The sequence below is a fragment of the Nicotiana tabacum genome, chromosome 12 (assembly GCF_000715075.1).
Source record: "Nicotiana tabacum cultivar K326 chromosome 12, ASM71507v2, whole genome shotgun sequence".
Lineage (NCBI taxonomy): Eukaryota > Viridiplantae > Streptophyta > Magnoliopsida > Solanales > Solanaceae > Nicotiana > Nicotiana tabacum.
The window spans coordinates 30610294-30625013 of record NC_134091.1 but is presented as its reverse complement, the minus strand read 5'-3'; the positions used below and the strand labels follow the sequence as shown (position 1 = coordinate 30625013).

General features: G+C 41.6%; 1 protein-coding gene across 1 annotated transcript; it reads left to right on the top strand.

Moving 5' to 3' along the window:
• Positions 1-13007: 13007 nt before the first annotated feature.
• LOC107827642 (uncharacterized) lies at positions 13008-14437 on the top strand. The gene is made up of 2 exons (XM_016654819.2): positions 13008-13375; positions 13999-14437. The coding sequence occupies exons 1-2, from the start codon at positions 13008-13010 to the stop codon at positions 14435-14437; spliced, it is 807 nt and encodes a 268-aa protein (XP_016510305.2).
• The last annotated feature ends 283 nt before the right edge of the window (positions 14438-14720 follow it).

Sequence of the window (14720 nt, the reverse complement as noted above, 5' to 3'; positions counted from 1 at the left end):
GGAAGTCCAGCTAAACATAAACTATATTCATATGTATTCGTGAATACAGTAACGTAAATCTACGGAAAAAAAGGTCCCTTCAGCTGTTTAAAAATGGTAAGTTAATCAATTAACGCGATAGACTCCTAATATAACTCAAGAAACTCAATTATAACACGCACAATTTGTATTTCCAATTATAGAAAAGATTCTCAGTTGAAAAACACCCCAAAATAGAGCAATCTTCAGAGATTCAATCCATCCTTTCTTTTTTGGTATCGTTCGTGGAATTTCAGGCACACTGATATTGTTCGAATTCATACAAGTATATACTAAAATTCGATTTTACATATGGCAAGTTTAACCGTGCTACTGCGTCATTCTGGCAAGTGGAACAGTGAGAATAACTATGTTGATTATTCGATTGAGGGGATACTGATAAAGGAGTATGTGTCGTACAATGATTTGGTTGCTGCAATTTCGAAGCAACTTGCCATAGATTTGAGCTCAAGGTCAATTAAAATTGAATACAAAGTGGAAGGAAATTGTACGCCAATGGAAATACACAACGACATGGGTTACAGGATGTATGTAGAGTTGAAAAAAGAAAACAGAGAATTCGGGATGTATCCTTTGTGTATAACAACAATGGATAAACAAGTTGTAGCTGGAGGTAGTTTACTTCAAGGCGACCTAATGCAAATAGGTGAAGCAGATGGGGTGAGTAAATTTGATACAATTGATACACTTACTCTTGAATCAGACAATTCAGGTGAACCAATTGAGGTGTTCGAACCGGAAAGGGATTTGATTACCTCAAAACTAATCAAAGAGAGGTCATGGCTGGACAAGTATATAAGGATAAGGCCATATTAAAAGTGGTGATGGAGCATTATGTTATTGATGAAAGGTTTCAATTCCGGGTTGATAGGTCTAATGCTATCAGGTTTGAGTGTTCTTACTTACAACCTGTTGAAGAATATGTTTTATTCAATTGTATGGATATGTATTCTGAATTTTTGTATAATGTATTCATGGCAGAATTTTAAAAAATACAGCATGTATAATAGTATTCATAATATATGATTTCCTTCATTCTATTTTTCATGTATAAGTGTTTCTGTACTTGAATGTTTTGAAACAATTATATCATGTATACATATGTAACAGTGTATTCACATGTATATATGTGTATTCTGTAATCATGTATAAATATGTAATACTATATTCACATGTATTTAAGTGTATTCTGAAATCATGTATACATATGTAACACTGTATTTACATGTATTCAAAAAATATTTATAGTATATTCAAAAAACATGTGAAAATGCACCCCGAAGGCTCGATGTGAAAATTTATAGTATATTCAGAAAACATTGTATTTCATTATATGTTTTCATATAGACAACTTTGTTGGCAAATGAAAATGCTCGATGTATGTAGACAAATCAGTTGTAGTTTCTGTTTATATTTTATATCCATACATAACTGATCATATGTATTACACAAATCTATTTGCATCTATACATTATTGTGTATTTCAGAGGTGTGACGACCCGGCTAGTCGTCTTGAGAGTTATAGCCCCGATCCTCTATTAATTATTTTCCTTGTATCCCTTTATGCTAGTGTGACTTGCCGGGAGGTTTCGTTTTGGTTTTTGGAGTATTTTGGGACACTTAGTCCCTAAATGGAGGCTTAAGTCTTAGGATTTGGACCGTAGTCAGAACTATATAAGGACAACTCCGGAATGGAGTTATGTCAGTTCTATTAGCTCCGTTAGGTGATTTTGGACTTAGGGGCGTATCCGGATAGTGTTTTGGAGGTCTGTAGCTCATTTAGGCAAAAATGGTGAAAATCGAAGTTTTGGAGATTTGGACCGGTAGTGGAATTTTGATACCGGGGTCGAAATTTGGAATAGGTCCGTAGGTTTGAATATGAACTGTTTGCAAAATTTGGGGTCAATCGGACGTGGTTTGATTGGTTTCGGCATCGGTTGTCTGATTTAGAAGTTTCAAGTTCTTTAAGTTTGAATTGGAGGGAGATTCGTGATTTTAGCATTGTTTGATGTGGTTTGAGGGATCGACTAAGTTCGTATGGTGTTTTAGGATTGGTTGGTGTGTTTGGTTGAGGTCCCGGGGGGCCTCGGGTTGATTTCGGATGATTAACGGATCATTTTGGACTTGTGGAAGATAGCAGATTTTCTAGTCTTTTGTTGCAGACTATTTCTTCATCGCGATCGCGAGAGAGGTCTCGCGATCGCGTAAGGCATCTGAGAGGCCAACTGAAGTTGTTCTTCACGTTCGCGAATATGGGGACGCGATCGCATAGGTTGGTCAGGCTGTGCATCGCGAACGCGTGGGCTAGGCCGCGTTCGCGAAGAGGAAGTAAAGCAGCAGTGGAATTCAAGTGTTGTTCTTCGCGAACGCGTTAGGTTATTCTCGATCGTGTAAGTATGAGAGCTAGTGAATCGTATTCGTGTTGATTTTTCTGCGTTCGCATAGGGTTAAATTCTGGGTCAGTGAACTTGTGCTTCACGATCGCGAGGCTATTTTTGCGCTCGCGATTACGGAATCACTGTGTAGTATTAAACATTTCAAAAACGAGGGTTTGGCCATTTTATCAAAACATGAGTTTGGGAGCTCGAATTTGGACGAGATTTTGGCGTATTTTCAGAGACATCGATTGGGTAATGATTCTACACTCTATTTTGATTATATCCTACTAATCTATCATTAATTTCATCTTTAATTTCAGATTTTGGGGTTGAAATTTGGGAAGCATTGAGAGAAGTTCTTCAACTAAGATTTCGAGTTTTTAAAGGGGATTCATGGTCAGATTTGAGTAATTTTTATATGGTTGGACTCGTGAGTAAATGAGTGTTCATATTTTGTGACTTTTACTCTATTCTGAGACGTGGGCCCGGGGAGGCTTTTTGGGGCAATTTCCTATTTTCTTGCTTTAGCTTAGATATCATTGATTAGATTAGTTTCTTATAGCTATATTTATGGTATGTAATTGATTTTAGCTCGATTTGGGCCATTCGGAGCCGGATATTCGTGGGAAGAGCATTGTTACCAACTGATTTAGCTTGGTTCGAAGTAAGTGGCTTGCCTAACCTTGTGTGGAGGAAATCCCCTTAGGATTTGGTACTGATTTTACTATGTGAGCGTCGTGTACGTGAGGTGACTAGTGCGTACATGGGCTATTATTGAAAAACCTAATTTTTACTAAGAAATTCCCTTTTTACACCTTAATTGAATATACTAGCATGCGTAGTTACCCTGTTAGCTTAGAATAACATGCCTACGTGCCTTATTTGCTTAATTGAACTCTTTGCAGCATGCCTATTGAATTCCTGCTTCTTTCTCGACTTGTACTTAGTCCAGACTGTAGATTCTCTTGTTGTACTTGTCGTTTGTAATTGATTTCGCTGTGTATTTACTTTGGGACTGTGAGACGGTATCTCGGGAGTTCTCCCTGCATATTTACTTTTGGGACTACGGGACGGTATCCCGGGAGATCCCCCTGCATATTTACTTTTGAGACTACGAAACGGTATCCCGGGAGATCCCCCTTCACATTTACTTTGTGACTACGAGGTGGTACCTCAGGAGTTCTCCCTATTTTTGGGACTACGAAATGGTATCTCGGGAGATCCCCTGTCGCTTAATTTCGTGCACTGATACGTTACTTCACTATGCTTTCCTTTGTTGAACTTTAGTCTCTTATTATACTGCGCATTCTCCTGTTTTATTATTATATACCAGTGGGCCTGACCTGACCTCGTCACTACTTGAACGAGGTTAGGATCGACACTTACTGGGTACCGCTGTGGTGTACTCACGCCCTTTCCTGCATATATATTTTGTGTGCAGATCCAGGTTCCTTTTACCAGCCTCGTCCTTAGTTGCAGTCGTTGCTGTTTCGGAGAACTTCAAGGTACATCTGCCCGAGCCCACAGATCCTCGGAGTCCCCCTCTATTCTTCTCTTATTTCTATAGACACTAATGTATAGAACAGTTAGAACTTCGTAGAAGCTTGTGACTTACGGTATTCTGGGTCTTGGGAGTGTCATGTATATTTCGAGAGTTGATTATTGTATATGCCGAGCGACATCTCAATTGCTTATTAAAATATCTATTACTGTTAGTTGTTAAATTTTCATGTTTTTCATCTCATTTCCGCAAGTGTTAGGCTTACCTAGTCATAGAGACTAGGTGCCGTCACAACGATTCACGGAGGGAGAATTTGGGTCGTGACAAGTTGGTATCAGAGCTCTAGGTTCATAGGTGTCTTGAGTCACAAGCCAATTTATTAGAGTCTCGCGGATCGGTACGGAGACGTTTGTACTTATCTTCGGGAAGCTATGGAACTATTAGGAACAATCATACTTATTTTTTATTCCTTGTCGTGTGAGTTATTGACATCAAATTCTAAAAACATATTCTCTATTCTATTCTTTTTCACATATGGTGAGGACCTGTACCGGAAGATCTGATGACCAGGCACCCGCACCCCCTGCTAGAGCCGCCAGAGGCCAGGGCCGGGGTAGAGTACGGCCACGCGGTGTAGCCAGAGCACCCGCGCAAGCTGCGATAGAGGATCCCCCAGCAGCTCCAGCTGGAGGCCAGGCACCGGAGATTCCTATTGTTGCACCAGCCCTCCAGGAGAGTCTAGCACAGTTCATGAGCATGTTCAGCACCTTAGCTCAGGCTGGATTGATTCTGTTAGCTCCCGCCACATATCAGGCCGGGGGAGGGGCACAGACTCCCACAACCCGTACTCCTGAGCAGAGGATCCAGGTTGATCAAGCCCCAGAGTTCATTCTTATGCCGCCGGTAGCTCCGGTTCAGCACGAGACTAGGACAACCACTTCTGAGGTGCAGTAGCTCAGACTTGTTAGGTACAAGAAGTACCACCTACCTACCTTCAGCGGATTGGCCACAGATGATGCTTAGGGTTTTCTGGAGGAGTGTCATCATATTCTCCGTACTATGGGTGTAGCAGAGATGAGTGGGGTTTCTTTTACCACTTTCCAGCTTAAAGGAGCAGCCTATCAGTGGTGGCGTGCTTATGAGTTGCATAGTCTGTAAGAGGCAGCTTCACTTACATGGACTCAGTTCTCGGACATGTTTTTTAGAGAGTATGTCCTTTAGAGCCTCAGGGACGCATGGCGCATGGAGTTTGAGTAGTTGCAACAGGGTGTTATGACTGTGTCAGAGTATGCACTCCGCTTCAGTGATTTGGCCTGATATGCACCGGACTTGGTTGCCAAAGTTCGAGAGAGGGTTCGACGGTGTATTGAGGGACTCCACCCCAATATCCGGATTAGTATGGCCATGGAGTTGGAGATGGATATCCCTTATCATCAGGTTGTGAGTATTTCCAAGAGATTATAGGGCATGCTTGCCCGGGACTGAGAAGAGAGAGAGGCCAAGAGGTCTCAAGAGACTGGTTCTTATTCTGGAGCTCATGTCCCAGCAACTCGCCATGGTAGGGGTTATGTGAGTCGCCCCGTTCATTCAGCTCTTCCAGCCACCAGTGGTGTTTCAGCCTCTTCTAGGCCCCATGAGCCTTATTATGCACCGCCAGTATCTAGTGTGCCTCCTGCTCGGGGTGCTTTTAGCGGCCAGTCCAGCAGACCTGACCCGCGTCAATCACAGCAGCCACACCCTTCGAGGGGTTGCTTTGAGTGTGGCGACACCCACCATATAGTGAGGGATTTCCCCAGACTTAGGAGGGTTGCACCTCCACAGACTTCTCAGCCACCACGTGCTCTACCAGGTCCTCAGGCCATGATTCCAACACCATCTACCACCCCACCTGCTCAGCCAGCTCGGGTTGGAGGTCGAGGTCGCCCTAGAGGGGGAGGCCAGGCTAGGTATTATGCTCTTCCAGCCCGTACAGAGGCAATTGCTTCTGACTCTATCATTACAGGTATTGTTCCCATCTGTCATAGAGATGCATCAGTATTATTTGACCCAGACTCTACGTATTCCTATATGTCCTCTTATTTTGCCCCATATTTGGGCGTATCTTGGGATTCTTTGAGTTCCCCTGTTTATGTGTCTACTCCTATGGGAGATTCTCTTGTTGTGGACCGCGTGTATTGGTCGTGTTTAAATTCTCTTAGTGGTTTTGAGACCAGAGCCGATTTATTATTGCTCAGCATGGTAGATTTTGATGTTATCTTGGGCATGGACTGGTTGTCGCCCCATTATGCTATTCTTGATTGTCACGCCAAAACGTGATGCTGGCTATGCCAGGTGTACTGCGAGTAGAGTAGAGGGGTACCTTAGATCATACTTCCTGAGGGGTACCTTAGATCATACTGGCTCAACGAATGGTTGAGAAGGGGTGCGACACGTATTTAGCTTATGTGAGAGATCTCAGTATTGATACCCCTACAGTTGAGTCAGTTCCAGTAGTGAGGGATTTCCCAGATGTGTTTCCAGCTGATCTTCCGGGCATGCCGCCGACAGAGATATTGATTTCGGTAATGATTTGTTGCCGAGAACTTAGCCCATCTTTATTCCTCATACTGTATGGCTCCTCCTGAGTTGAAGAAGTTGAAGGAGAAGTTGCAGGAGTTTCTTGATAAGGGCTTCATTCGTCACAATGTGTAACCTTGGAGTGCTCTGGTCTTGTCTGTAAAGAAGAAGGATAGTTCTATGCGTATGTGTATTGATTATCTCCAGCTGAACAAAGTTACAGTAAAGAACAGGTATCCATTGCCTCATATTGATGACTTATTTGATCAGTTACAGGGTGCTAAAGTATTCTCAAAGATTGACTTACGTTTAGGCTATCATCAGTTAACGATTCAGGAGCCAGATATTCCGAAGACTTCTTTCAGGACCCGATATTGTCACTATGAGTTTCTTGTTATGTCTTTTGGGCTGACCAATGACCCAACAGCCTTTATGCATTTGATGCACAGTGTATTTCGGCCTTATCTTGACTATTTTCATTGTGTTTATTGACGACATTCTGGTTTACTCCTGGACTCGGAAGGATCATGAGCAGCACCTGAGGACTGTGCTTTAGACTTTGAGAGAGTAGAGGTTGTATGCGAAATTTTCGAAGTGTGAGTTTTGGCAAGACTCAGTGGCATTCTTGGGTCATGTAATATCGAAGAAGGTGGAGGCAGTGCAGAGCTGGCCTAGACATTCATCAGCTACAGAGATCTACAGATTTCTTGGGATGGCTGGGTATTACCATCATTTTGTTGAGGGATTCTCATCTATTGCACCACCTATGACCAGGCTGACCCAGAAGGGTGCTCCATTTAGGTGGACAGAGGAGTGTGAGGAGAGCTTTCATAAGCTCAAGACAGCTTTGACTACAGCCCCAGGTTTGGTATTACCTACCTGTTCAGGGTCCTACACTGTATATTGTGATGCGTCGCGGATTGGTCTTGGTGTGTTGTTGATGCAGGACGGTAGGGTGATTTCCTACGCGTCCAGACAACTAAAGGTGCATCAGAAGAACTATCTTGTCCACGACCTTGAGTTAGCAGCTATTGTTCATGCCCTGAAGATTTGGCGCCACTATTTGTACGGTGTTCCTTGTGAGATTTACACTGATCATTGAAGTTTGCAGCATCTGTTCAAGCAAAAGGATATTAATTTGCATCAGCGGCGGTGGTTGGAGCTACTTAAGGATTATGATATCACCATTTTGTACCACCCGGGGAAGACTAATGTGGTGGCTGATGCTTTGAGTCGCCGGGCGGAGAGTTTGGGGAGTTTAGAATATCTTCCAGCAGCAGAGAGACCCTTAGCATTGTATGTTCAGGCCTTAGCCAGCCAGTTTGTGAGATTGGATATTTCTGAGCCGAGTCGAGTGTTGGCTTGTGTGGTCTCTCGATCTTCTATTTATTATCATATCAGGGAGCGTCAGTATGTTGACCCCCACCTGCTTGTCCTTAAGTATACGGTTCAACACGGTGATGCTAAGGAGGTCACTATTGGGGATGATGGCGTATTGAGGATGCAGGGCAGGCTATGTGTGCCTAATGTATATGATTTGCGTGAGTTGATTCTTCAGGAGGCTCAGAGCTCGCGGTACTCCATTCATCTGGGTGCCGCGAAGATGTATCAGGACTTGAGGCAGCATTACTGGTGGAGGAGAATGAAGAAGGACATAGAGGAGTATGTGGCTCGGTGCCTAAATTGTCAGCAGGTGAAGTATGAGCATTAGCGACCGGGTGGGTTACTTCAGAAGCTAGAGATTCCAGAATGGAAATGGGAGCGAATCACTATGGATTTCATTGTTGGGCTCCCATGGACTCAGCGGAGGTTTGATACAGTTTGGGTGATTGTGGATAGGCTGACCAAGTCAGATCATTTCATTCCTGTTATGACTACATATTCTTCCGAGCAACTGGCTCGAATCTACATCCGTGAGATCATCAGGCATCATGGCGTAACAATATCTATCATCTCTGACTGGGGTACGTAGTTTACATCGTGATTCGGGAGGGCCGTACAGCATGAGTTAGGTACTCGAGTAGAGCTGAGCACAGCATTTCACCCTCAGACGGACGGACAGTCCGAGTGCACTATTCAGATATTAGAAGATATGCTCCGTGCTTGTGTAATAGAGTTTGGAGGGTCGTGGGATTAGTTCTTACCACTTGTGGAGTTTGCCTACAACAACAGTTATCAGCCGAGCATCCAGATGGCACTGTATGAGGCTCTGTATGGTAGGCGGTGTCGGTCTCCAATGGGTTGGTTCGAGTCGGGTGAGGCTAGATTATTGGCTACAGACTTGGTTCAAGATGCCCTGGATAAGGTGAAGGTGATTCAGGATCGACTTCGCATAGCCCAGTCCAGACAGAAGAGTTATACGGACCGGAGGGTTCACGATGTAGCATTCATGGTTGGAGAGTGGGTCTTACTTCGGGTATCGCCTATGAAGGGCGTTATGAGGTTCAGGAAGAAGGGTAAGCTGAGCCCAAGGTACATTGGTCCTTTTGAGGTGTTGAGGCGTGTTGGGGAGGTTCCTTATGAGATTGCCTTGCCTCCCAACCTTGTAGGGGTTCATCCGGTATTTCACGTTTCTATGCTCCGGAAGTATCACGGTGATCCGGCTCATGTACTGGATTTCAGCTCAGTCCAGTTGGACAAGGATCTATATTATGTTGAAGAGCCAGTGGCTATTTTGGACAGGCAGGTCAGAAAGCTAAGGTCAAAGAACATTGCTTCCGTGAAGGTGTAGTGGAGGGGTCAGCTGGTCGAGGAGGTGACATGGGAGACTGAGCAGGATATGAGTAGTCGTTATCCTCATCTTTTCATAGCTTCAGGTATGTCTCTATACTCGTTCGAAGACGAACAATTTTTTTAAGAAGGGGAGGATGTGACGATCGGGCCGGTCGTCTTGAGAGTTATATCCCCGATCCCCTATTAACTGTTTTCCTTGTATCCTTTTCAGCTATTGTGACTTGCCGGGAGGTTTCGTTTTGGTTTTTGGAGTGTTTTTGGACACTTAGTCCCTAAATGGAGGCTTAAGTTATAGGATTTGGACTGTAGTCGGAATTATGTGAAGACGACTCTGGAATGGAGTTATGTCGATTCCGTTAGCTTCGTTAGGTGATTTTTGACTTAGGGGCGTGTCTGGATAGTGGTTTGGAGGTCTGTAGCTCATTTAGGCTTGAAATGGTTAAAGTCGAAGTTTTGGAGACTTGGACCAGTAGTGGAATTTTGATACCGGAGTCGGATTACGATTTTGGAAGTTGGAATAGGTCCGTAGGGTTGAATATGACCTGTGTGCAAAATGTGGGGTCAATCGAACATGGTTTGGTTGGTTTCGGCATCGGTTGTCGGATTTGGAAGTTTCAAGTTCTTTAAGTTTGAATTAGAGGGCAATTCATGATTTTAGCGTTGTTTGATGTGGTTTGAGGGGTTGACTAAGTTCGTATGGTGTTTTAGTATTGGTTGGTATGTTTGGTTGAGGTCCCGGGGGCCTCAGGTTGATTTTGGATGATTAACGGATCATTTTGGACTTGTGGAAGATAGCAAACTTTCTGGTCTTTTGTTGCTGACTTTTTCTTCATCGCGATCGCGAGAGAGTTCTCACAATCGCGTAAGGCATCTGAGAGGCCAGCTAAAGTTTTTCTTCACGTTCGCAAATATGGGGATGTGACTGCGTAGGTTGGTCAGGTTGTGCATCGTGAACGCGTGGGCTAGGCCGCGTTCGCAAAGAGGAAGTAAAGCAGCAGTGGAATTCAAGTGTTGTTCTTTGCGAACGCGTTGGGTTGTTCGCGATCGCGTAAGTATGAGAGCCTATGAATCGCGTTAGCATTGAGTTTTCCGCGTTCGCGTAGGGTTAAATTCTTCGGCAGCGAAATTGTCCTTCGCGATCGCGAGGCTATTACCGCGATCGCGATTAAGGAATCACTGGGCAGTATTAAATATTTCAAAAATGAGGGTTTGGCCATTTTTATCAACACTTGAGTGTGGGAGCTCGGATTTGGACGAGATTTTGGGAGATTTTCAGAGACATCGATTGGGTAATAATTCTACACTCTATTTTGGTTATATCCCACTAATCTATCATTAATATCATCTTTAATTTCGGATTTTGGGGTTGAAATTTGGGAAAATTTGGGAGAAGTTCTTTAACTAAGATTTCTAGTGTTGAAAGGGGATTCGTGGCCGGATTTGAGTAATTTTTATATGGTAGGAATTGTGAGTGAATAGGAGTTCATATTTTGTGACTTTTACCCGATTCCGAGACATGGGCCCGGGGAGGCTTTTTGGGGCGATTTCCTAATTTCTCGCTTTAGATTAGATTTCATTGACTAGATTAGTTTTTTATAGCTATATTTATGGTATGTAATTGATTTTGGCTATATTTGGGCCATTCGGAGCCGGATATTCGTGGGAAGAGCATTGTTACCGATTGATTTAGCTTGGTTCGAGGTAAGTGTCTTGCCTAACCTTGTGTGGGGGAAATCCCCTTAGGATTTGGTACGGATTTTACTATGTGAGCACCGTGTACGCGAGGTGATGAGTGCGTACACGGGCTATTTGTTGAAAACCTAATATTTACTGAGAAATTCGTTGTTTCCACCTTAATTGAATATACTAGCATGCGTAGTTACCCTGTTAGCTTAGAATAACATGTCTGCGTGCCTTATTTGCTTAATTGAACTCTTTGTAGCATGCCTATTGAATTCCTGCTTCTTTCCCAACTTGTACTTAGTCTAGACTATAGATTCTCTTATTGTACTTGTCGTTTGTAATTGATTGCGATGTGTATTTACTTTGGGACTACGGGACGGTATCTCGGGTGTTCACCCTGCATATTTACTTTTGGGACTACGAGACGGTATCCCGTGAGATCCCCATGCATATTTACTTTTGGGATTACGGGACGGTATCCCTTTACACATTTACTTTGAGACTACGAGGCGGTACCTCAAGAGTTCTCCCTGCATATTTACTTTTGGTACTACAAGACGGTATCTCGGGAGATCCCATGTCGCTTAATTCCGTGCACTGATATGTTACTTCATTGTGCTTTCCTTTGTTGAACTTTAGTCTCTTATTATACTACTCATTCTCCTATTTTTATTATTTTATACTAGTGGGCCTGACCAGACCTCGTCACTACTCGGCCGAGTTTAGGCTCGGCACTTACTTGGTACCGCTGTGGTGTACTCACGCCCTTTCATGCACATGTTTTTCGTGTGCAGTTCTAGGTTCCTTTTATCAGCCTCGTCCTTAGTTGAAGTCGTTGCTATTTTGGAGAACTTCAAGGTATATCTGCCCGCGCCCGCAGATCCTCGGAGTCCCCATCTATCCCCCTATGTTAATTCTTCTCTTATTTTTATAGACATTGACGTATAGAACAATTAGAACTTTGTAGAAGCTTGTGACTTAGGGTGTTCCGGGTCTTGGGGGTGTTATGTATATTTCGAGAGTTGATTATTGTATATGTCGAGCGGCATCTCAATTGCTTATTAAAATATCTATTACTGTTAGTTGTTAATTTTCATGTTTTTCATCACATTTCCGCAAGTGTTAGGCTTACCTAGTCGTAGAGACTAGGTGCTGTCACGACGATTCACAGAGGGAGAATCTGGGTCGTGACAAGAGGATTGTGAATGGAGATTTAAGGCTTCTAGCATTAACAAGTCACAAATGTTCAAAGTGAGGGAGTTCAATGATAAGCAACATCAAGCAAGTAGTAGCTTTATTGGTGGTATGATTAGGTCCAAGTTTACTAATCATAAGAGGAAATACACCCCAAAGTATATAATTGATGATGTGAAATTAGACTTTGGTGTATATGTTAGTTATATGTTGGCGTGGAGGGCTAAAAAAAAGACAATGAATTTTTTGAGAGATGAACCAACTGATTCATACAATAAATTACCAGGGTACTTATATACACTGGATATGACATATCCTGGTTCACATATTACAATGGTAAAATCACCAAAAATGAGTTCATGTATTTGTATATATCGTTGTATGCTTTTATAAAGGGGTTCGATCACTGTAGACCCATCGTGGTTGTGGATACGAACCACCGAAAATCGGCATACACAAGGACATTCGTCTCGGCTAGCACGTTGGATGGTGCAGGTGAGTCTGTTAAAAATATATATATACAAATTATAATAAAATTTGTTAAGTTTACTGCCTAATACAGATTCAATGATATTTTTGTTATATGTATGCAATTGTATTTATAGGACATATAATGTCACTAGCATATGGTGTTGTTGATTCAGAGAACGATGCTGCTTGGTCGTGATTCTTTGAGCAATTCAAGGAAGCATATGGTGAGAGGAAAAATATGTGCATCGTTTCAGATAGGAATGAGAGCATCATCAAATCTGTATCGAGAGTGTATTCTGTTCCGGAGACTAAGTGCCATCACGACGTCTGTGGTAGGATTTTGGGTCGTGACACTACGGTATCCCATTTTTCTTGAATATGGCATCTATGGAACAACGCATATAAGAAATTCAAAAAAGAGTCATTCAAAGTTGAGCGCGATATACTTCTCGATGGCAAAAGCATACACTCACGATGAATTTGATAGTCTAATGGAAATGGTAGATAAGGTAGATATTCGGGTGAAAGAATACTTTGATTTAGCTGGATACGAAAAGTGGGCTAGGATGTCTGCACATGTTAACCGGGGATGGACTATGACATCAAATATTGCTGAATCAATCAATGTCGCACTTGTATCAGCAAGAGAATTGCCAATATACGACTTCCTAGAAGAAGTTAGGAAGATGTATGGACGTTGGAATTGCAGCAATCGGAAAGAAGCTTCACACACATACATAATGCTTGGGAAAAAATACCAGGAGATTCTTACTTTGAATGAGGCAATGTCTACACGTATGACTGTAAGTTTATTTTTGCTGTAAGTCCTTGCATCATGTATTTATTCCTGGTATAACATGTATTTATTTCTGATATAATTTCTACTAGTAACATACTACATGCTCATTATATTATAGCACTTGTGCATGTATTCTGTTTTATAATACGGTTTTAAACACTGGTTATTATATGTATACATTACTTGTTAATACATTTGCATTTCATTGGTTGTATTCAATGGCTTTGTTTCTGAATTGACTGTGTTTTAATGTATTTCAATGTATTCCTCAGTTAAATGTATTGACCTTTAATAGTATGTCAGTTAAAATATTGTTTGTAGTTGGTGTATTTAAATGTATTTTCATTTTAGTGAGTGTATTGTAATGTATTTTCATTTTATTGTCTGTTAAAATATTTGTTTGTAGTCTGTCATATTGTCTGTATTTTAATGTATTTTCATTTTATATAAGTATATTGTATGTCATTATATTTCATACATACATATATTATATTGAATATTCTGACAGATTAAAATTTGTTGACATGCTGCATATTTAAACTTTTTTTATTGTATACATGTATACTGTATTTAATACGTCTATTCTTTGAGAGATACATGACTTTTACAAATGTCCAAAACTTATATTTCTCTATTTAATGTAGGTTGTACCATCGACTGAAACACTTGCATATGGTGAATGATGAAGGAAGGCATTACACTGTTTGCCTCCTAGAGAAAAAGTGCAGTTGTGGGCGGTTCCAAGTTGACGAATTACCATGCCCACATGCTTGGGTTGTCTTGAAAAGCAAGTTTCTAGTGCCAGAAGATTATTGCTCGGATTATTATAAACCAAAGTCTGTTGTAATGACATACGAGGTGCCTGTGTATCCGCTGCCTGACCGAATTGAATGGAATATACCAGCATGTATATCAAAGGAAGTAGTCTTACCACCCAAATGGAAAAGACCTCCTAGAAGGCCAAAGAAGAAGCGCGATAAGCTGTTCAGTGAATTGTTGCAGAAGAAAAATCAACATTTGTGTAGTATATATGGGCAGGGAAGACATAATAAGCGTACTTGTAGAAATGCTCCACGTGATTAGTTCATGTTCTGATTTCAATTACTGCAATAACGATATGTCATAGATTTCTTCAAGTTTTATATTACATATTGATTTATTGGTGTATTGAATTCTTACGTGATGAATTTTTTTAGTACAAATTACTAAACATATTTTTTAGTGGTATTCTTACAAATAGATTTATATATAGATATGAAGTATAGCAGGTCATCTGTAGTGCAAAACATATGAATACATACTGCATATACATTTGAATACATATATACATCTGAATATATAAATTATATTAATTAAAAAAATATAT